Source organism: Sinocyclocheilus rhinocerous, unplaced genomic scaffold (assembly GCF_001515625.1).
Source record: "Sinocyclocheilus rhinocerous isolate Xijiao unplaced genomic scaffold, SAMN03320098_v1.1 scaffold753, whole genome shotgun sequence".
NCBI classification, from domain to species: domain Eukaryota; kingdom Metazoa; phylum Chordata; class Actinopteri; order Cypriniformes; family Cyprinidae; genus Sinocyclocheilus; species Sinocyclocheilus rhinocerous.
Genome location: NW_015655991.1, coordinates 816576 through 839191, shown reverse-complemented (window position 1 = coordinate 839191; position 22616 = coordinate 816576). Strand labels below are relative to the sequence as shown.

The 22616-nt window shown below is 36.6% G+C and overlaps 1 protein-coding gene across 2 annotated transcripts in view; it reads right to left on the bottom strand.

The window, feature by feature from the left end:
• The window catches only part of myo5b (myosin VB), a 57644-nt gene that overhangs the window by 19595 nt on the left and 15433 nt on the right, over positions 1–22616 (bottom strand). For both annotated transcript variants that reach the window (XM_016526231.1, XM_016526232.1), the window contains exons 2-18: positions 16356–16466; positions 14450–14621; positions 13097–13241; positions 11067–11223; positions 10303–10446; positions 10134–10215; positions 9112–9219; positions 8895–9004; positions 8521–8786; positions 8121–8202; positions 6960–7100; positions 6586–6708; positions 5299–5382; positions 3111–3251; positions 2886–2983; positions 1943–2029; positions 1593–1704 (exon numbers count right to left, since the gene is read on the bottom strand). In XM_016526231.1, coding sequence (XP_016381717.1) covers positions 1593–1704; positions 1943–2029; positions 2886–2983; positions 3111–3251; positions 5299–5382; positions 6586–6708; positions 6960–7100; positions 8121–8202; positions 8521–8786; positions 8895–9004; positions 9112–9219; positions 10134–10215; positions 10303–10446; positions 11067–11223; positions 13097–13241; positions 14450–14621; positions 16356–16466 — 2163 coding nt within the window. The remainder of the gene's footprint in view (positions 1–1592; positions 1705–1942; positions 2030–2885; positions 2984–3110; positions 3252–5298; positions 5383–6585; positions 6709–6959; positions 7101–8120; positions 8203–8520; positions 8787–8894; positions 9005–9111; positions 9220–10133; positions 10216–10302; positions 10447–11066; positions 11224–13096; positions 13242–14449; positions 14622–16355; positions 16467–22616) is intronic.

The window sequence follows — 22616 nt, the reverse complement described above, 5'->3', positions numbered from 1 at the left end:
AAAAATATTTAAAATATTGCAAAGTAACGTTGCAACCTTGCAAACAATAACAAAATAAGAGAAGGACTTTAATTGTAAGCGACACGAGCATACGTAAAACAAAGGGAACAATATGATGTTTGTTATTATTACAATTTTATATAGCCCACGTTTTTATAAACATTTTTTATTTATTTACCGCTTAAGCAATAACGTTGACAATAACGTATATCTTCAACATACGTTGTCTATGACCAAAAATGTAAGAAGATGTTTTCAGTGGATTTTGAAAATTTGCTTTGCTTGAGAAAACAAAAATATACAGTTACAGTGTTTTTTCTTTTGATTTAGTTGAGTTGGTTTTGCATCAAACACAATGTGATTTTTGGCAATTCGAGATCTGACAGCAACAGCACATTTTTCCGCTTCGCGGATAGCTTACCTCGCGTTTTAAATCAGCCGCAGACCAGCAAATCACTGAGAACACGCTACAATCCTGAAGAGTCATAGCAATAGAGCGGAGGCGAGAAAGCTGCGGAGAATCCGCTGTTAAAACTCCCGCTCCCACCCGGGTGACACTACTCCAATAACAGACCATGCAAAATACCCAAAAATATTTAAAATATTGCAAAGTAACGTTGCAACCTTGCAAACAATAACAAAATAAGAGAAGGACTTTAATTGTAAGCGACACGAGCATATGTAAAACAAAGGGAACAATATGATGTTTGTTATTATTACAATTTTATATAGCCCACGTTTTTATAAACATATGTTTTCAGTGGATTTTGAAAATTTGCTTTGCTTGAGAAAACAAAAATATACAGTTACAGTGTTTTTTCTTTTGATTTAATCGATTTGGTTTTGCATCAAACACAATGTAATTTTTCGCAATCGAGATCTGACAGCAGCAGCACATTTTTCCGCTCGGGCGAGCACTTCGCTGACAGCTTACCTCCCGCATTAAATCTGCCGAAGACCAGCAAATCACTGAGAACGCGCATCAATCCTGACGACTCATAGCAACAGAGTGGAGGCGAGAAAGCTGCGGAGAATCCGCTTGCCCGGAAGCAACCGCAACTGGTAGATTTAAAGAAAATTACTGCCGTTTGGCAAATAAATAATTTTACGTACTTATTCCTAACTCTTTAAGCTTTAAGTTACATTTCAAATGACAAGGGATCAACTTATAATCATGTTTATATGAATTATCCCGTGAACTTATTCTCTCAAATGGCCTGGGTATGCGGAGCATTCGCAGTTTATATGGACGGAACGCCACTGATATAAAATTATATCTTTACTTTTGATCAATTTAATGCATCCTTGCTGAATAATACATATTAATTTCTTAAATGTACAGAGCCCAAACTTTTGATCAGATTGTATGTTAGAAATATTTAAGAAATATTTTAATTGCTAATATAGGAAGATGTTTTGAGCTTATCTGTTTTCTTAATCCATGGCAATACCATGGTAATAAATGTACAAGGTACTTCAAAAATACTGTGGTAAATGTCCAGACAAACATGGTATTACCACAATACCAGGATGAGAGTGAGCACTACACATGCAACTTACATATAAGCCATTTCTAACCACGGTAATCTTACCTTGATTAAGGTCTCCAGCAGGTTCTTACAAACTTGCTTCTTATCGCCAATGGTCATGTCCTTCCGTGTCATGAGCACCCGATATCTGCTGAAGAAATCTGGATAGGTCCACCTAAGAAATTACATCAGATGTGATGAGGAAATGAAAAAACACATATTGAATAAACTTGTACTTGTGGTTTGATTTCCAGAATTATATCATTTCCAATGATTAGGGAGAAAACATGAGGTTATGCATGTATATATGAAAAACCAAAACTCTTTACTAATGTCTTGCTTAAAAGCATAAGACAACAGCCCCCATGTCTACCCTGCCTTGAAGCCCTATAAAAGAATCTGCAGATCATTACCTGGAGGGATACCCGGCGGCACTGATGCGGATAGTCTCGAGAACTCCACATGCTCGCAGTTGCTGAACAGCTCTTCTAGAATCAAACCTACAGAAAGCAAAGAGTCAGTCAAAGAGTGAGGAATCTTTACAAAAACCAACATAAGAAGATCCTAAACAAGGAACATCTGATCTTGACATTTTTTATGGGTACAAAAGTGAGCATGTCACCCCACGAGAGATTTGGGGTGTTATCTAGACCTACCGGATCTTTCTTTTGAGCATAGAGCACATCTCCCGTGAGAGAGGCATTGGAAGACTGCAGTCCGCTCAGGGACTGGAAGCTATCTGACTCAGAGCTCTGTGACTGTGTGTTCACAACCTTAAGAGCATGTGACTGACAAAACCCTGTCAATTTAGCATCCTTGAAGGGGCTTTTGTGCTCAGAATTTGAGGAGGACACAAACAGAGCAAAACAAAACCCTATCCTTTCTCAGAATTGTGAACTTTACGAGAAAAATAAGCAAATAAATACATTAAACATGATTGTTTGAAGATGAATATAGTGTAACACATTAAAAAAGCTGACAAGTACCATATTTCTTTTTATTATAGTATTTGGAACAGACCAGTCAATGTTATGTCAGGTTTCCATTCACCTCAAACATTTAATGGAAAAATTAACAAAAGTGTTAACTCAGCAAGTACTTTGCAGATGGGGGCCACTTCTACTGATTTTCATGTGAGAAAACCAGGTTTAATTATATTTTATATAACCTTTTCGGCTAATTCTCAGAGGAGCGTTGATGTCTGATTGTTTGAGGAAACTTAGGGTGCAGCTGAGGTCGATCAAATGTCTCTGTACCAGCATGACTCTAATGTTCTCTGGCAGCTTAAATGAATTAGCTATACCTCTCTATTTATAGGCAAGATAAACTAAGTACTAATGGATGAATAAAACTTACACAAAGGATTCCTTATAATCATTGGGTTTAATGCAGCGCACATAATGAGGGGTGGTAGCATTCAGCGTTTCCATCAGAAGATGTAGAGAGTTCCTGAACTGTGAAAGAAAGTTTTTATTTCATCATTATGTTAAGCACCTCATCTTCATAATAAGTTGATCGTCAGTTGATCTACTGTCAAGCACAAATATGGACCTAAAACTGGCCTCTGACACTAAGCCTCACCTGGGTGCCCACACTTTTTCTGTGCTCACGGTTGTGGCCTTTTGGAACTGGTTTGGCAGCCCGGACGTTGATCTTGGAGCTCTTGCTGGTGGGAGGACCAGAGTCTTTACCATCGTGGAAGAGATCTGCAACCAGCTGGAACTGTACAAAAAAAACAAAAAACACACACACAGAAAACACAACAGTTTTTCAGGAAAGAAAGAAAATATTTTGTAGAGACACAAGAATACATTTGATAATAAGTGTCACATGAAGAAATCTTCACTGCTTTAAGCTATCCAGTAATATTACAGATGCATCACATCTTACATAAGAGGCATAAGAAACCCAGATGTTTTTTTTATTCCAGCTAGACTAAAATCCCTTTAAAATCCACTCCCTAAGCATCCACCACAAGGCAGGTACACAGTGTTTCAATGAATCCTTAATACCATGATCCTGCCAAGATTCAGGGCTCTAAGATGGAATACAGATGACATCATTAAACTGCAGTCACTGTAAGTCTGACACTGTAGGATGACATTGATAAACAGAGATGATGGACCAGAGACTAAATACAAATTAAAGGTGCGGACAGCAATGGTATCCCGAGTTGCACAGGGCTGTAAAAAGTACTGGGAAATTATATTTAAGTTAAAATTTTAATTTTAATAATTTGTTTTAAGTTAAACAAAAAATTACAGTTTTATACTGAAAAGGATTTCATTGGCTGTTTTAAACCAGTAAGACAGAAAAAATATTGTATACTTTTAAATGAATAGTTTACCCCAGAATGAAAACTTTTACTTACCCTCAGTTCATCCAAAAAAATTGATGAGTTCGTTTTTTTAATCGGAACAGATTTGGAGACATTTAACATTACTTTAAACACATTTTTGACAGATTTTGGGGATGACTTTTTTTTTCACTGGAGGAAGCTTTATTTTGATGTATGGACTCGTATTTTGTCCAGAAACGACGGTTTAAAGTTAAAACGTCTTAATGATGGATTTGTTTCTTACAAACATGTAGCTTTTCACTTCACAATATATTAATTGATGGACTGGAGTATTGTGGATTACTTATGGATTATTGTGATGCTTTTATCAGCTGTTTGAACTCTCATTCTGATGGCACCCATTCACTGCAGAGGATCCATTGGTGAGCAAGCGATGTAATGTTACATTTCTCCAAAGCTATTTTGATGAAGAAAAACTCATCTACATCTTTGATGGCCCGAGGGTGAGTAAATTTTCAACTATTTTCATTTTTGGCCAAACCATTCCTATAAGGACATATATGCTTGAAATAAGTTTTTTAGAGTAAAAGTCCAAGTATTAAGTTTCAAAAGTAGCCAAGTAGTAGTAATAATAATAATAGTAGTAGCAGCAGCAGTCATACTTGGCTTTTAAGTGCTGATCAGTGGTAGATCTAATAAAAAAAAGTAAGACATCACTTAGACTATTTATTAAATCAGTAAAAGATCATGTTAAATTATTTGTGTGCAACCTAATTAATATGCATGAGCTATGCCTTCACCATTTGATCTGTGAAACCCCACGACATTTTAAACCACAATGAAGGCCCCGCATGAAATGCCTTGCTGAGCATTGTTGATATCCTGAAGAGAACATAGCTCTGAAACATATTTAAAGTAAAAGCAAACTTCAGACAGCAGTGCTGAAAACTGTTATCACTTCAGACAAACTGATGTTTAAATTGCACTTCTTCCACAGGGACATCTCATTACAAGAGTCCTAGTGAAAGTTTCATTTTAAACTCGACAGCATTTCAACACTGCCCTGCAGAGAAGGTCTTTAACTTGTAGACGATGATGTGCTGCTGTCTGCAAATGAACATAGCTCAGATTCCAGTGAATTTTGTTGCCAAGAAACCTCAGGACAAAACACTACGAGAGAGATCAGTATTGACAAAGACAATGGATATACTATTAAATCTCGGTTAAGATGGATCCGGCTGTTCGAGTGATTCAGTGCTAGGTGTGGACAAGGTCAGGCCTCTGTTTGCCTGAGAACTTTAAGTCAATTAACTGATTAAACAGGCCAGAGAGCAAAACATGAGCTAAAGAGTGATTCCAATCACGCAGACATGAGGAAGCGTGAAGTATAAACAGAGGCTCAGCTGGATGGGGATGGATTTTTTTTTAAAACACAACATTTTATTCTTACCAAAAATACCCAGTGCTCACCTGACTGGCCTTGAGGATGTTTATCTGCTCCTCATAAACAGTGTCTCTGTTCTTCTCCAGGAAGCCGTCACACTGATATTCAACCTGTCAGGGGTGACATAATGTCACAAGTGTGACTTGTACATCAGTACCACACTAAAAATAACATGCTACATTATTTTTGTGCCCCCAAACTGGCATGAAGAAGAATCAGCTATTTTTATTGCATTCATCATGCATTATTAACCAAATCATTTGTGTTGTGTAACACAATTTCACACAAGTTGGGTTTCGGTGAGCAGGTTTGTAAAGAGTTAAGCTATTCTCGTCCTAAAAACCCAGATGTGCATCACAAATTGCTCATTTCTACAAAAAGTATTTACGTCATGTCAAGTTTAGTCCAGGCAAACAAAATCTGTTGAAGGGTTAAAAATAGGGATGCACCGAAATGAAAATACTTGGCCGAAGCCGAACAAAATTAAACACTAGGCCGAAGGCAGAAAACCGAATACGTTTTTTTGAGTTTTTTTCCCCATGTATTTTGCCAAATTTTTTTTCACCATTGCATAAATTAAAAAGCCAAAATGTGCTTTTTACTGTTTTGTCTTGCTTTTCAAAGAAAAAAAAATCAATTACAAAACAACAATTTAAAAATATTTAACACGGAACATTTTTTACATTCTAGCAGACACTTTACCAACAAAGCACAATTTAACTTAAAATTAATAATTTAGTAAACTAATAATTTTTGGCTGTCAGACCCCCTTCTTGAATCAGGCATGTATTTTTATTTATATATTTTTTTACTGTACAATTAAAAGCAGCCTTGCTGAGAAGAGACTTCTTTTAAAACATTAGAAAATATTACAGATCCCAATTTGAACACTATGTGTGAATGTTATAATAAATGTATTAAACTTCTCATCGAAGACATGCGATGCAGTCGTAGACAGTCTCTCGCTGTCGGTGCTTGTAATGATTTTTGATTCTTTCTCCGACAGTTTAAATGCTTCCACACTGCTGACGTGTGTGCTGCATAATAAAGAGTGCGCGCCTCTCACTCTGCGCTGGTTGCTATTTGATCGCGTCATATCATTGTTTGGTACAATTTATTCGGTCTTTTCGCTTATTGCCGAACATTCGGTGCATCCCTAGTTAAAAATTTAAATGGTTTAGAGCTTAAAGTGTAAAAAGCCTACTTTATTTGTAAAAGAGTTTCAGGAAGTTAAGGATGATGCTTTTGGTGATATCATGATATCCCAGCAGCATCCTGAGCCCTATAGTGCACTTAATATAAGCTGAACCCACCTTATCTGCAAAGTGGACCACAATGAATGACCTGTTGGACATCCTGGGCTTTTCGAAATGCCCACTGTTTGAATGCTTGCCGTACAGCTTCTGCGCCCAGTTTTGATCCGTTCCTTTAGGCACCTGTCAGATGCAGTAAAGAAAAAAATACTTTGAACTGCAGGAAACTGAAAACATTATTTGGGTTACCTGTAGCAGAAATAGCATGATCACCCTTTTGAAGCTGCTCTGATTCATACTCAAAAACTTCAAAGAGGCAGAGGTGTTTAAAACTAAATGAGACACTCTGTTCGGAGACCTGTTTAGGCAACATCCCTCTCAAATTCTCTTTATCATATTCTCAACAACTGTTTTTGCCTCTGCTCGCGACTCACCTTACACTCTTCATCAAGAAGGTCCAGAATACCAAGCTTGGCTTCAATGAGGTCAATGCACGGCTGGTTATCATAGAAATCTATAAGCGTCCAGGGGATCTGCTCCTTCATATACTCTTCTTGCTCCAGTTTAAACACATGCTGAGGGGTATATGATGTGCATGTATTAGTTAAATGCATCAAATACATTCATTTTGAAACTTAACACAGCCAAGACACAGGTCAAACACACAGGTCATTCCTGTCATGCAGAACATTTTCTAACTTTTTAAAAATGATTACGCTTTTGCATTTCTATACCGTATGATCAATACATTTCTAAATGCAATTCTAAAATGTAAATGCAATTCTAAATTCTAAAATGTCCTGGAAGATGATATTATCACGCAACTGGCTTTTGTTATTCAAACTAATAATATAAAAGACTAATAGGATAGAAAGTAGTACTGAAAGCCGTTGAAAAGAAAAAAACCTAAACTGATTAGAAAGTGATAATGAAAGCTGTTGAAAAGAAAAACTATAAACTGGTTATCAATTAAAACAATATTCCTGAGAAAACTAGTTTCATTATGAATTATTCTTTAAGAAATGTCCAGGTTTTTTATTGTAGATGTGCACAGCACTTAAGAACAAACCAAAATATTAAAATTACTTTTTTATTTTAAAAAATGGTTTCATTATTTAAAAAATATATATTATTTAAAACGAGTTATTATTAAAATAAAACAAAATCATTTTTTATTTCATTTTGAAATAATTATAATTATTATTATAATACTTCATCTAATATATTAATACTTATAAGATAGTATACGTCTAAATGCTGCATATGAGTGACAGAGAAGTTGAAATTAAATGAGATGTTCTGTTCAGAATTCTGTTGTGAAAAGTCTTTAAATTATTGTTCAATATTTAAAAAATATTATTATTATTATTAAACAATAATATTTAAAAATATTAAAATGAAAAACATTTACTATTAAAATAAAACTGTGATTTGTTTTACCTTAAAAAATTTAGAATATATTTTATTATAATTATAATATTTTATCCAATATATTAAGACATTTAAGATAGTGTATATATATATCTAAATACTGCATAGCATGAGTAACACCAAAGACACTAAACATATGGATCTACTGATAATTCATTACTGACCGAGTTGAACTGTTGCTGTAGTTTCTCATTGGCGTAGTTAATACAGAACTGCTCAAAGCTGTTTATCTCGAACGTTTCAAATCTGTTGGGAGGTGAAGACATGTCAACAAAATCAATAAGATTTCCCTGAAAACAAACTCAACACTTCTCTCTGCATCCTTTAGCATGGCACTTCGCTGCTTCTTTACTATAATGCTGATCAATAAGTTCCCCTCTTTGAGGAAGTAATTAGTCCCATGGTCAGAAAGGCTTACAGCAATTGCTGACTCTAAAAACTCAATGAGGTTTCTGCAAAGGGAAGGTCAAAACATAAGACATATTACTCTACTGTATATAAGAACCCGAAGAACTAAGTTTCTAAATCTTTACTTGCATGACCTCTCATAATCACAAGCATTACCCGTAGATATCCAGCACACCGATGAAGGAGTGCTGTTTGGTGGAGGTGTGCAAGGCCTTATTGATGTGCTCCACAATCCAGTCAAAGAGATGGGCGTAAATGTGTTTGGCCAGGGCGTCTCGGGCATTGACCGCCTGGGCATGCGACATGTTCTTCACGTAGGTCTCGGCGGTGGTCACCAGCTTCCTGCGGCACAGCCAGTGCTCCATCTGCTCCTGCTCTATACCCAGCAGCCGACAGAAATGATGCAAATAAGTGTCGTCCCTCTGCAGGTGCAAAAAAAGATTGCAATTGTTTAGGCAAGTGAAGGATAGTAAGCTAATGTGCTAAAATAAATAACATACAGTAAGACACACTATTTGTTGTGCACTTACATTGATATGGCAGGATTCTCCATCTCTCTCTGACACAATCCCCACGTTCCCCAGGTGCAAGATGGAGGCAATTATCTTAAAGATGCTCATTTGATGGATCTCTTTCACACCTGCACAACACACAGTATCACCATGATAAATATTAAATATGCTTGCTACTCGATATGTCTTGTTGCAAAGCCTTGATTAAAGACATGTTTATTGCTGTAGTTCTCACCAAGCATTGTAAGAGCCTCTCTTGTCTTCACAAGGTCCTCAGCGTCATTCACTCCGTCAATAAAAATGTTCTCACCAAGAGACGTGTAGGTAAAGTCTTCTGCGCTGGCTAAAATAAGAGGGTGAATGGACAATTTGCATTTGAGTAAGACTTAAAGATTGTCAGTAGTAGCATTATGATCAAAATCAGGTACATTGCCGTTCAATAGTTTGTGGAGAATCCTGAAAAGAATGCATCACTGTTTCCACTAAAACATTAAGCTGCACAACTGTTGATAATAAGAAAAAAATGTTTCTTGATCATCAAATCAGCACATTAGAATGACATGTGACACTAAACGCTGGAGCAAAGGATGGCAAAAACTCAGCTTTGCAATCACAGGAATAAATTACATTTTAAAATACATTAAAATAGAAAACTATCATTTTAAATAGTAATTATATTTCAAAATATTACTGTTTTTGCTGTATTTCTGAACTTAAGACACTCTTTTCAAAAACCGAACTTCTGAACAGTGGTGTATTATAGTAATTTCATATCACTGCAATGGTATCAAAAATATATTCAACTAAAAATATTTTTTACATCAAATTTAAATTTTCATTACTCAAAAATAAAGCAGTTGGGTATGCTGCAAGAGTATAAAAGATGTGTGGCCACTGGTGCTCATTGGCTATGAGAGGCAATTATCAAATGAAACGATATGCACTCATGTGGTTGAAAGGTAAAAAGCCTAAGCCTACATTTTAATTCGCATATGAGTATTTAATGAGAAAAAAATGAAAAAACTTCAAGACATTGCATTCATTTGACAGATGAGCTGCATCATGAGCTCAGACATTTTTTTAGCATCTCATGCCATGAAGACCACATTTTAAGACCTATTCGTGAGACACCTTTTTGCCATCAAACAGCATATACCATCATACTGCCCAGCCACAGTCAATGGCAAATAAAAACACTTGGATTTCAGAAATTCAGGAAATAACCAAACCAGTCATTGAGTTCATTGGGCCACTTACTCAAGGAAAGATCTTTAAACTCTGACAGAGAGCATGAAGCACAGAGCTGGTAGAAGATGTGATAGTTCCTCTCGTCCTCAGCCTGCAAAAATAAAGTGTTGTTCAGTACATGGAAAAGCACAAGGGGCTGCAATAAAATCTTAAATCGTCCTTCCTACATGAGACGGACCTGAAATACTACTCTGGACTTCTCAAGCAGATATGTTCGCATGTTGGCACCAATGATGTAATATCTCCTATCGAAGCCGATCTGGATGTATTTCCCGAAGCGGCTGCTGTTGTCATTGCGGGTGGTTTTTGCATTCCCAATTGCCTGCACAGAAGGAAAAAAGAGTGTTAATTATGGTTGAGTCACTCTTTGCTTGGTTTAATATGAAAAAAGAGGTCATCAAATTACTATGATTGATGCATAATGGAACACAAAAAGGGTGGAGAGAGAATTTCACAACAGAGGTTGCAAAACGATTGAGGCGGCGTAAACCTAAAATCCTGTTTGCAGCATCATGTAGAATGAGTAATTACCGTGATTTTGGATTATTCGTTTGTCTGAGCTGGGGTGTTGTGAGTCACGTGTAGTATTAGGATGGTTTATCTCTAGGTTCGCATCCTAAGAGGCCCTTCTATCACCAATGCTCATTTCTGCAGTAATGATATCTCTAAATTGACTGTGAGATTTGGCCACTCTCGTTGGCACTCAGATTATCTTCCTGAAGGGCACATGTGCGTGCTTCGCTCTTATCTGTTCAAACAGGCCTGCCGATTCTTGAGTTTAATTTCACAGCTCAAGTGTGGCAATGCTGCGATAAGATGGAGTGATGAGTGAAGTGAGGGCACCTTTACAGCTGCTGCACACATGATGGAAGTAATTGGTGGCACACGTTTATTAGATTGAACACAAATTATTTTGGTAATGTGTCCTATGTCATAACATACCTCCATGATGGGGCTGGAGGCCAGTACTTTCTCTTCGACGCTGGTGTCATTCGCTGAACCTCCCACTGTGGCGAAGAAGCGCATGGCGTACTTTGCGGACACCGTTTTACCGGCTCCAGACTCGCCACTCACGATTATCGACTGGTTCTTTTCATCTCTGCAGATGAAAGTTCAGGTTTACATGTGTGAAGACAGCGTCCTTATGAATATCTGAGATGATATGCATGATAAAAGAAATCCATTGTAAATCCATTGTCGATATAAAGCACATTCAACTAATAAGGCTGTGTTTACAGAATTGAGAGGTATATGAAACGTATTCATGTTACATGTATTCTGCATGATGCCTGATATAATTTGACCCTCTAATAAAAGAGAGTCAACAAGCAGGGCCAAAATTCCCTGGAAAATGTGATAATCAAATAATTCAGAATGATAATTAGAATAATTTATAGAAAATGTATATTAAAATGGACACAGCAACATAATTTGAATAAATAGAATTGTTAAGTTAAATTTCAAATAATGTAGCTGAATATAACAGCAGCTAAAGATGTCACGCAAATACTTAACAAAATATATCAAAATATACATTCTAGACATTAACAACATTTATATTTATTTTAAATTATTAAATGTTATATAAAATTACATGGATCAGGAACATTTTGCAGTGCATAGCAAAAAAACAGGTGTGTGGGAAAGAAGACAAAAGCCTCTAAGTGCCATCTGAAATTTTCTTCTAAAATTAGCATTTTTATCAGGCTCCTATGTTTAAGTTCAGTAATTGTACTTTAATGGCAATGTACAGGTCCTTTTCTATGCCATTAAAGTGAAATAAATAAAGATAAATAGGAGCCTGATAAAAAAAAGTTCATTTTAGATGAAAATTTTAGATGGCACTTGGAGGATTTTGCATCTGAACTCTTCAAATGCAGTTAAAATCTTCCAATCTAAAGTTCTAAACCACACCGGTTGCTGCCGTTTGGTCTATATGCACTAGACACACACACTTGTCCCTGGAGAGCTACCTCAGGAAAACCTAAACGCAGCGGAGTGCCACTCTGACACACTCTTAAATAATTGACGTGTCTATTCAGTGTTACTGACATGTGTAAAACCTATCAAATGCATAGTCTGACCACAAGCCTTGCCTCGTCTTTCCCTCCTTCGCCTGAGCTTATTTTAGGACTTTAGCATTACACAAGTCATTAGTAAGTCATGATGTCTCAGTGTGGGATGTTTAGCTCCAGCTTAAACCTGATGTGCAAATGGCTCTGATGATTCAAGCAACAAAAAACCCCACTTGTAAATACAAAGGTTCGAAGAATGATGCTGCGTGCACTGTGATTATCTGCCCACTCTACCCATTATTGAGTCAAGCTGAACTTTCAGATTACTCACAGCTTTCAAAGAACATGATGCCATTTCCTGTTTACAGCCAGTGGAAATCACTGATCTGAAGCCTGAGCTCTTTATCACAAAACAACAACCCAGATAGCACACACGTACGTCTGCAAGATATCTGTTAAAGATCACTTCTTCTGGAAAGCATCAGCTGTGTACAAAGATCAGATAGACGTCTTTAAGATGTCAGTTTTACATACATTCGAAATCATAAACATCTTCTAAACGTCTATTTGACATCTAATAGGAAACGTCCTATAGACCTATTGCAGAGGAGCAAACACTCTAAAAAATACGTCTTGTAGATGTAAATGCAGACGTTAGACATCTCTGTGATGTACGTGTGTCATCAGGGAAAGCTTAACAAACAGCTTCAACATTCACTTGATGCTAACAACTTCTTAAACTCTACTTGAGATGCTTGTTCCAAGAATCCAGAATGGCTTTTACCAAAAAGAGTTCTCTAAGATCAAAAGAGCAGCATTTATTTGAAACTGAAAGCTTTTGTAACATTCAGAAAAGCACTGTACATTTTTAGCTTTGTTGACGTGTTTTGAGGGTGTGGTTTTGAAGAGAGGGGGGTGTGTTTAATATTGTAAGACTATGAAAAAATGATCACAAACCTGGCCATCTGTTTGTACGCTTCCTCTGCCACAGCAAATATATGAGGGTCCATGTCCCCCATGTTCTGGCCGCTGTATGCATTGATGACTTCTTCTCCATAGATCTGAAGCTGCTCATACGGGTTGATGGCCACCAGAACAATCCCTAAGGAGAGAGATTTACATGGCTTTACCCCTACAACTGTACTGCATAAATTAAATCAGACAAAGTCTTGATGATACAGATAAAATAAATAAGTTAATTAAATATTAGGAGACTCTAATCATGGAATGATGTCACAGGAAGCAAAATGATGTTAACGCATGATGTTTCATTCTCAAAGAGACAACACAAAACATACACATGTCTGTGAAAATAAAAAGAAACAAACATAAAAGAGGAATTATGAGGCAATGGGCATTGTTGTGACCTGACAGAGACAATAATGGGAATCATTCAGTCATTACAAAGCACAACAGACGGAACCAACAATAAAACAAGACAAACAACAGCTGGGCGGTCTTTAGACATTAAATATCTGTGAGACTGTGTGACCATGTGTATATAAAACAACATATACACTCTTTCTGATTGCCTGAGAGGTCACGTCATCCAGTGTTAGGATTCAAACATACATTACATAATATGTGTCTTTTTTTCAGAAGAATTTCTCAGTAGAAACAAACACACCCTCAAATAAGACGCAATCCTAAAATGCCACAACCTATTAACAAGGGCATGCTGTCATAGGGACAGAGTAACTGATAGAAACACTGAATGTAATGAGTGTTGACTAAACAGAGACGCTGCCTTTGTTCCTCTCCGGTAAAGCATGTTGACCCTGGATTCGCAATTACAACATTTACTGCTGGTGAGGAGTATTTGCAAGATACTCTTCTGTAAAGAGAAATATATAATTTTTCTTTCCTTTTTATTCTTTTTAATAATTCAACCGTTTATTTCTTATCCTTTCCTTACTCATTTTTTTGTAATTTTATTAAAATGTATATTACATTTAATTGAACTTTTATGTTAAATTTTATTACAATTGTAACATAATTGAATTTTAATTAAATTTTTATTAAATTATCCTAAATAAACTAGCCTTTATAGAAAATGAGACAGAGCCTATAAAAAATTGCTTAAATTAAATTTACCTGAAATGTATTTACTCACAATTCCTGAAAATAAAATGTTTCTCACTTTTGGATTTTAGAGTTACCACAAATGAAGGACACTTCCAATAATCAGCCATGTAAAAAGAGTTATCAAGTGATGATCATAACTGGACAAATGTCAGGCCATTTAAACACAAATAAATACAAATAATATATAAAATGACCAATATATTTGCCAACATATCAGAGACTTACCGCAGTAAGTGTAAATGTGATTGGACTCGAGGAAGCGGACCTTGAGGTTGTGGAGCACAGCAGGCTCGTGGAGATAGCTGAGAGCCGTGAGGTCATTCTCTCCTACCAGAATATCAGGATTCCGAAGAAATGGAAGTGGATTGTTTTTGGGACCAACTGAATATTCTAACGTCTAGGAATAGCAACAGAAATGCAAATTAAGTAGAAACAGTAGATTAGAAATTGATTGGATTCAAACTACAATGTCAATTAACTCCATGGGGTTCAAGAGTCAAAAAGTGTCTTTTGGCAGACTGAGAGTGTTGTTAATGCATACACAAGAGCTTCAATAAGTCATGCTGATCTTTATTTCATCTACTGGTTTATTCAGGTGTCCCTCAGTTGGGTATCGATTGGGTTTTTTACGATACCGGTGCCAAATCGATACTTTTAAAATGGTACCGGTGCCTAAACGGTGCCTGAACTGATACTTTAAAAAAAGAGCCACAAAAAACGATGGATAACATTAAAGAACATTACAAATATTTAAAATAAATATACATAGCATTCACATGCTCCTCGGATGCTCTCATTTCCCGAGTTGTGCTTCCCTTACTCTAAGGCTAATAAATGTGTTTCACAATCTGGGTCATTATTTAATACAAAACGATATTTAATACAAAACCACATATAATGTTTCTACTGTATCTCTGTCAATCACTCTGATATTTAGTTAAAATGAGTGAATTGACTGAGTGCTGTCTGTCACTGTCTTTAATCAGTTCTGTGAATGACTGTATGGTATGCCACATGCACTGTTTGTAAACTATTTATGACAAAGAACTGCACAGATACAGATATTATAACAATCTATCGATAAACACACACCTTGTGTCCTGTTGTGTCCTTTCTGTTTGAGTCCGCTCGCGCTGCGCCGAAGACGGGGAGGAGACGAAGTCTGCCACTGTTTTCATATGAAATTTAAAGGAGACTAACACTGAGGCGATCATGAATTTGTGTACAGTTTATGGATCTAATCGCTAAAGCCCCGCTAAAAATGGCCTAGCGACGCCCATGCTTTTTACGTCCATTTCGGAGAACCAGGACAAATATTTAAATCGATTGCTCAGGCATTTAAGTGGCACCGAAATGAGGCACAGAAATCTGCGTTCTGATTCGGTTCTAGTACATACCGGTTACATAGGTACTGGTGCCATATTGGCACCGGGTTTCGGTACCCAACCCTAGGTGTCCCCAACATTGTTTTTTGATAGTACACTCGAGAACATGGCGTACAACCTCCTCTCTCAGGGCCTGTACTTCTTACACACCAAAAGATGATTAATGATTCATATGACACTTTCCAACGGTGAAACCCAAACTAATGCAGGAAGGTTTAGTACACAATTGCTGTGTTTTGACTGAGAATTTAAACCCACTATTGTTCAGTCTGCTTAAATTCACTTAAAAGGTACGGTAGATATTTTGTAGTCTGAACAGGAAGGAATATGATTTTATTTATTTTTTTTGTGTACATTTTTCTATTTACCATGTCTTCATTTATTTTTGCTACTTTTCAAAAGCTTTTTTTTTTTGACAGATTTTTTTTTATTTTACTCGTCACCCAGACTTTCGATTTAATCTATGAAAATCAATCTAAAAATATTTTTAAAAAATAAAATAAATAAATAAAAAAGACGATCTAAACAAAGACCACGATAAGCATACAGCATTTCAATATTTATTGTTTGAAAATGATTTCTATATATTTTTACACAATAACAGCTGTGGCTATTTTAATGACACACAATTTTGATCCTAATATTTGTTTTTCCTGAAAATGAGTGTATTTATTTACCAATAAAACGGTCAGTAAAGTTCATGCTATGTATGTTGGTGAAAGATAAAGGGGAGGGTTTACTCTTACCGTTTCATCTTCTAATTTGAGGTTAAGCACTGGGTCTCCCTCTTTATAATCCTTGATGATTTCAGCCGACTTCCAGACATCTTCTGGGTCAGGGATCCAAACCCGGGTGTACTGAAACACAGATGAAAACCACCTTTAAATAAAAGAAACCACTGATATCCCACCATAACACATATAACATATCAAAACAACACACCTGTGTCTATCAATGTAATATGAGCATACAATCATGGTTTTGTGTCAGCACTTTTTTAAAACTTAATTTCAATATCGTGATAATACCGTATACCGTGATAAAAGCATTAGCAATTAATCGCAACATGAAAATTCGATACCGGCATATCCCTAGTCAGAGGACAACGACCCAAGTGGTCATCCATCTTCCCAGTGAGGAACAGACAAAACTGAAAAAAGCTGAATACAGAAGAGCTGCAATGCATTTATCAGCAGACTGTATATAATTGAAGGATCAGCAGTACAGGCAGAAGAGTTAAGAGATAAATTGAACCTCAGCAGGATGAACGCAAACTATGTTTGTAGAATTTGCCATATCCTTCAAATAAAATGCTGCTCCATGTTATTTAGAGAAGAAAATTACTCAAATGGGATGCATATGTGTTTATGGTTGTCTGCCCTGAAAAATGAGACACTCTAATATGTTTGAACCAACTACTGGATGTATTCAAGTGGTATTCTAGCACACAGTCTTGAAGTTAATATATGAAGTAGCTGCTGGACAACTAGTTGGCCATCATGACACAGAGAGAGGTCTGCAGTACCCAGCAAAGGACTAATGGAGATGGATTCTCTTCCTGTTAGCCTTGAGCTTTAGCCAAGATATTAAAGAAAGTAAGAGCGTCATGAATCAAAGAAAAATAATATAAAACTAAATGATAAACCATTTTGTCTTCTGCTCCTAGTGATGCTCAATGTCTCAACGTTTGTGTGTTGGTGATAAACTAAAAGCAAGCTGAAGGCTTAGAGAGTATGTAATGAGAGAGTGCTGTTATCTCTCTTGAAGGCGGTTAGAAGTCAGTTTCCGCTGGCAATCTGTGTGTAAAGAACGCGGCTCTCGACCTTCAAAAAATCCACAAAAGAAACTCAGTGTGTATAAGCCGCTTAAAGAGCTGAAAGTTTATTAGAAGCATTCAGTCGCTAAATCCATATGATCAGCTTTAATAGATTCTTAACTAATAAATCATGCTCTCAAATTAAGCAGCAACCAGTCAAACACTGTTATAAAGTCCTCAGTATCCCGCTGGAACCAGGATGAATGATATAAGGAATATTTGACCCAAAAAGGAAAATTCTGTCTTCCTTGTGTCATTCCAAACCTGTATGACTGACTTTCTTCTGTGCAACAGAAAAAGAACATATTTTGAAGAATGGTTCAGTGTTTGTTTGTCCATTCAATGGAAGTCATGATTGACAGGTGATCTGACCAATCACAACGCAGAATCTGCCATTGTGTCTGACAAACAAACCAAACAGGAGAGTAGATTAGCGTCAGTGGACTTGAACTTGAAAATGGTGTGTATTGCCGTCTTTCTGCGGTTGAAACAAGATACCTTCTGATGTTCATTCATGTTTATTTCATACTATAACTAACTAGTAAAAAGGAAGGATGATTGGTTCACATGCCGCTTGAACTTGAGGTGCTACAGCGATCTGTCATGACACGTTAAAGAGCCACAAAACTTGTCTGTCGGTGCGTTGCCAGTTTTCTCTTTGCTCTGAGATGTGTAGCATGACAGCACCATGGCTTGTCGGAGGTAGCAAGGGGGCGGGTTTTTGCGAAGGGTTAATTGCGTACAGTACTGTGGAAAAGACACCGCAGTCCTTCCTGTTACGCCTGTTAACTCAGAGCCTTCCCAGCTGACAAGAGTATTTTCAATCCTAGTTAGAGGCGGAGTGAGAGATACTGCAGGGCGATTTGGAGATATGAATGAATCGGGTGCTGAATTTGAGTGTGCCGTCTCTGATATTACCCATGTGACAGCTTCACATGATGTTAGTTAAGCACGTGCATCCCTGAATGTCTAAAATGAATGACAACATTGTATTCAAGGAAAAGGTGATTTTTGTTATTCTTGAACATAGTGTACTTGTGATCACACCTGACTTAAAGATGTGACAACTAGCAAAACCTAAATTTCAACAGGTCACACCTGCAGCCTGATCCAGTGCCAATTTATTTGTCAAAAACAAGCAATGGAATATCTCACTGGGATCATATCATACAATCTGACGAAGAAAAAAAAAACAATAATAAAGGACAAAACAATTGCATGCTGTATATCCAGCTTTAGAGTTTGGGCTCATCTGATCTGGTCTGACACAATGGGGACGTACTTTAACTGAGATGAGTGAAACGTCGGGACGTACTGAACACAGACAGTCTGCCTTTTAGGAGTCTGCCGTGCTTCAAGCAGAAATAAAAAGAAAAACTGAGAGCGAACGTTGAGATTCAACCAAGACATAGCAGAAACAGAGATATTTTGATCGAACAGCAGGGGTCCTGTTTGGCTTTGCAGTCTGTTACATCACTCCGTCTTATAATGTTTTAGTGTAGCGTTAAGGCTGTTCAAAGCTACAGTGCAAAATAGGGCTCAAGAGACGCAAGCAGCTTGATGATATAAGAGCTGACAGCACAGACTCATTTTAAACTTTTTAATGGAGCACTGCATAATTTTCATGAAGTGGAAAACAAGTAAGCTGTCCCCTCAAGGGTCCTTTGTTAGCAACCAGCAAGTCACAATTTGCTACCTGCTATTGCTAGACAGTGGCAGAGGGTATTTATAATTTATAGAGCAACTTATAAGTCAAAAATATGTAAATGCTGTGAGAGTATGATGATTTAGTCAACTTCTTAAAAATGTATGATGAATGATGTACATTACATAATTTCAAAACAAGCAATATTTATTTTCAAGAAAGAGAAACAAAGCACAACTTTCAAACAAACATTTACCAAAATACTCTACTGTTCAAAAGTCTGGGGTCAGTAAGTTTAGAAAAAATAGAATAAAATGAAACAAAACAGCAAGGACTCATTGAAACAATCAGAAATGACAGGATGTTTATAATGTTACAAAATATTTCTATGCCAAATAAATGCTGTTCTTTGAACTTTCCATTCATCAAAGAATCCAGAAAAAATGTATCAGGGTTTTCCACCAAAAAATCAAGCAACACAAATGTTTTTAAGTTAAATAATAATAAGAATTGTTTCTTGAGCATAAAATCAGCGTTTTAAAATAGTTTCTGAATGATCATATGACACTGAAGACTGGAGTAATGACTGCTGAAAACTCAGCTTTAACATCACAGGAATAAATTACATTTTAAAATGTATTACAATCGAAACAAAACAAAACAAAAGATTTTTTAAAAATGTATAATAATATATCACAATATTATGTTTTTTACTGTATTTTTGATCAAATAAATACAAGTTTGGTAAGCATAATAGACCTTTTTCAAATATATTTAAAAAATCTTAGACACAAACCTTTGAAAGGTAGTAGTGTATGATAATAAAAATGTTAAATAAAAAAATGTAAAAAATAAATTAAATGAAAAACATAAGCCATAATCTGCTTAAAATTTACAAAAAAACAAAAACAAAACACAAAAACATGTTTGTCAGAACATAGCAAGTCAAGACTGGCTCATAATGCTGGTTTCATGTGTGCCCTCTCACACAGATTAGTATGCACGACAGTAGGGCTGGACAATAATTCAATATCAATATGTATCGCGATATAATTTTTTTCAATAATGGTGATATGATTTTTAAACACATTTCCGATATTTCGATATACATTACCAGTGCAGGGTTCTCAAGTCTCACGCATTCACCGTGAGACACACGCATTTCAACCTGTTCACACGCTCTCATGCCACACCTTGTATTTCTTACGCTGAGAAATAAGGGATAACTTGTCCTGCTATAATTAATGGACGAATACGGAGGGAAGTTCTCTGCCGAGTTCAGAGCTGTCTCGAGTTATATACAGTGGTGTGAAAAAGTCGGCATGATGTCTAGATTTTAAGGATTTTTTGGTCTACTTCGCTTTGTCAGGCAGGTCCTATTTAAGAGATTTCTTGATTGCGAACAGGTGTGGCAGTAATCAGGCCTGGGTGTGGCTAGAGAAATTGAACTCAGGTGTGATAAACCACAGTTTTAACAGGGGGGCAAACACTTCTTCACACAGGGCCATGTAGTTTTGGATTTTGTTTTCCCTTAATAATAAAAACCTTCATTTAAAAACTGCATGTTGTGTTCACTTGTGTTATCTTTTACTAATATTTAAATTTGTTTGATGATCTGAAACATTAAAGTGTGACAAACATGCAAAAAAAGAAGAAATCAGGTAGGGGGCCAACACTTTTTCACACCACTGTATATAGTTAAATGACACCAACCAGCCAATCAGAAATTAGAATGTTGTTGTTTCTGCGTAAATTACGTGATCCCGCTGCAAGCGCGTTCGTTACTAAGCAACATGGATGCGCGCACACACGGAGCATAAGTTGGGAGAGCAAGACCCGATGAATGCTGTAGGTAACCTTTTTTCTTTTTTAGCATTTCGAAAGTACTAGCGATGTTATAACAATGGGTAAATCTGATAAAAGACAGACAAATTCATACAAATAAAATTAATTGTTTTATATATATTTTTTTTTTTTAAGTATCAAAAATAAAAATAAATTTGGCCCCAAACGAGCCAACTGAAGAGCAGTGCTCAATGTACATACTGTACACATACAGTAGGATTGCAGAACTTGCCCTGCAGATGTATGTCAAGCTGTGTGTGTGTGTGGCTAAAAAAATATTTCAAAATGTTACTGTTTTGCTGTATTTTGGATCAAATAAATGCAGGCTTGGTGAGCAGAAGAGAATTCTTTAAAAGCATTAAAAATTTTACTTTTCAAAAACTTTTGACTGGTAGTGTATGTTAGCCTATAGTTTGAAATTAAAGATATTAATATTAATTAGGTGAGTCTAAGATGATTATTTGACAGTGATTTCACATTTCTTGTTTGTATGAAGACTAAACACAAATAAAAGGTGAACATTTATTTATTTGTGCAGTTTTTTTCTAAAATATTATATGGTTTTTATATGAGGTGTCATAAGCCGTGTTTCCACCAAAATTACCCGGAACAATTGTACCAGGAACTTTTTTTTCCCAGGAACTTTTCCCCCCCCAGACCTGTTGCTGTCTGCGTTTCCATCGCGGTCTAAAGTACCGAGAAGAATAGGCAAATAGTCTGGTGACGTAGGTCTGCGCGCGTTTCAATACCAAGTACGCAAATTTTGGACTTTTGCATCCTCGGTAGTTCGGACTTCGCGAGTTCGACTCAGGAGTGTGAACTCCCGCGGACGGGACGACGCAAGTCCGGTAATTCTGCAAACAGCAGTGTACTTGATAACATCAGTCAGCTCACCTTGGCTACTGCAATTTTCCTCACTGTATTTACAGTAAGACGAAATATATCAAACACCACTGCCACTTTTCGTTTTCATTTAAACATATTAATAGCCGCAGAAATGTTCAGGGAACGTACATGGCCTACATTACAATGAAACGAAATATTAAATCAAACATTACCTGTTTTAATTTTAATTTTAACATATTAATAGATTAATAGAATAAAGACCAAAGATTAGGCTGCTCTCGGCGGGATACATGAGCACTGAGCGCCGGCTGATCGCGTGGAGCTCCCGTCTCCGAAATCGGCGAAGCACATTTTCAAATAGGCGCTGTCTTTATAAATAAACTGCAGGTTTGAGTTTTAAACAACTACATTCTCGCCTGAAATACTTTTAAAACTACATTTCATGACACAATAACATTAATATAAAAACAAAAACAAAACGCAAATGGTGGTTGAAATACAATGCTGTGTGAACTCAACCAATCAGAATGTTCAGCGCTCAAGTCCTGCCCCTGAAAGTTCCGGACCTTTGAAAAAGTACTACCTCACGAGCAGGGACTTTCTGAGGGGCAATTTTTTACCCAGAACTTTATTTAGATCCTGGTTCCTGCGGTGGAAACACACCGAGTACCGGCCCAAAGTCCCTAGTTCCTGGGGAAAGTTCCTGCGCTGGAAACGGGGCTTTTGATTGATTTTTAACCTGCTAATTCACTCTTAAGAAAACGTTAAAAAATATTTAAAAAATTTAGATATAGTGCACGATATTGGCACGTGCTATGAGTGACGCAGACAGCACACACAAACACGAACATGAGT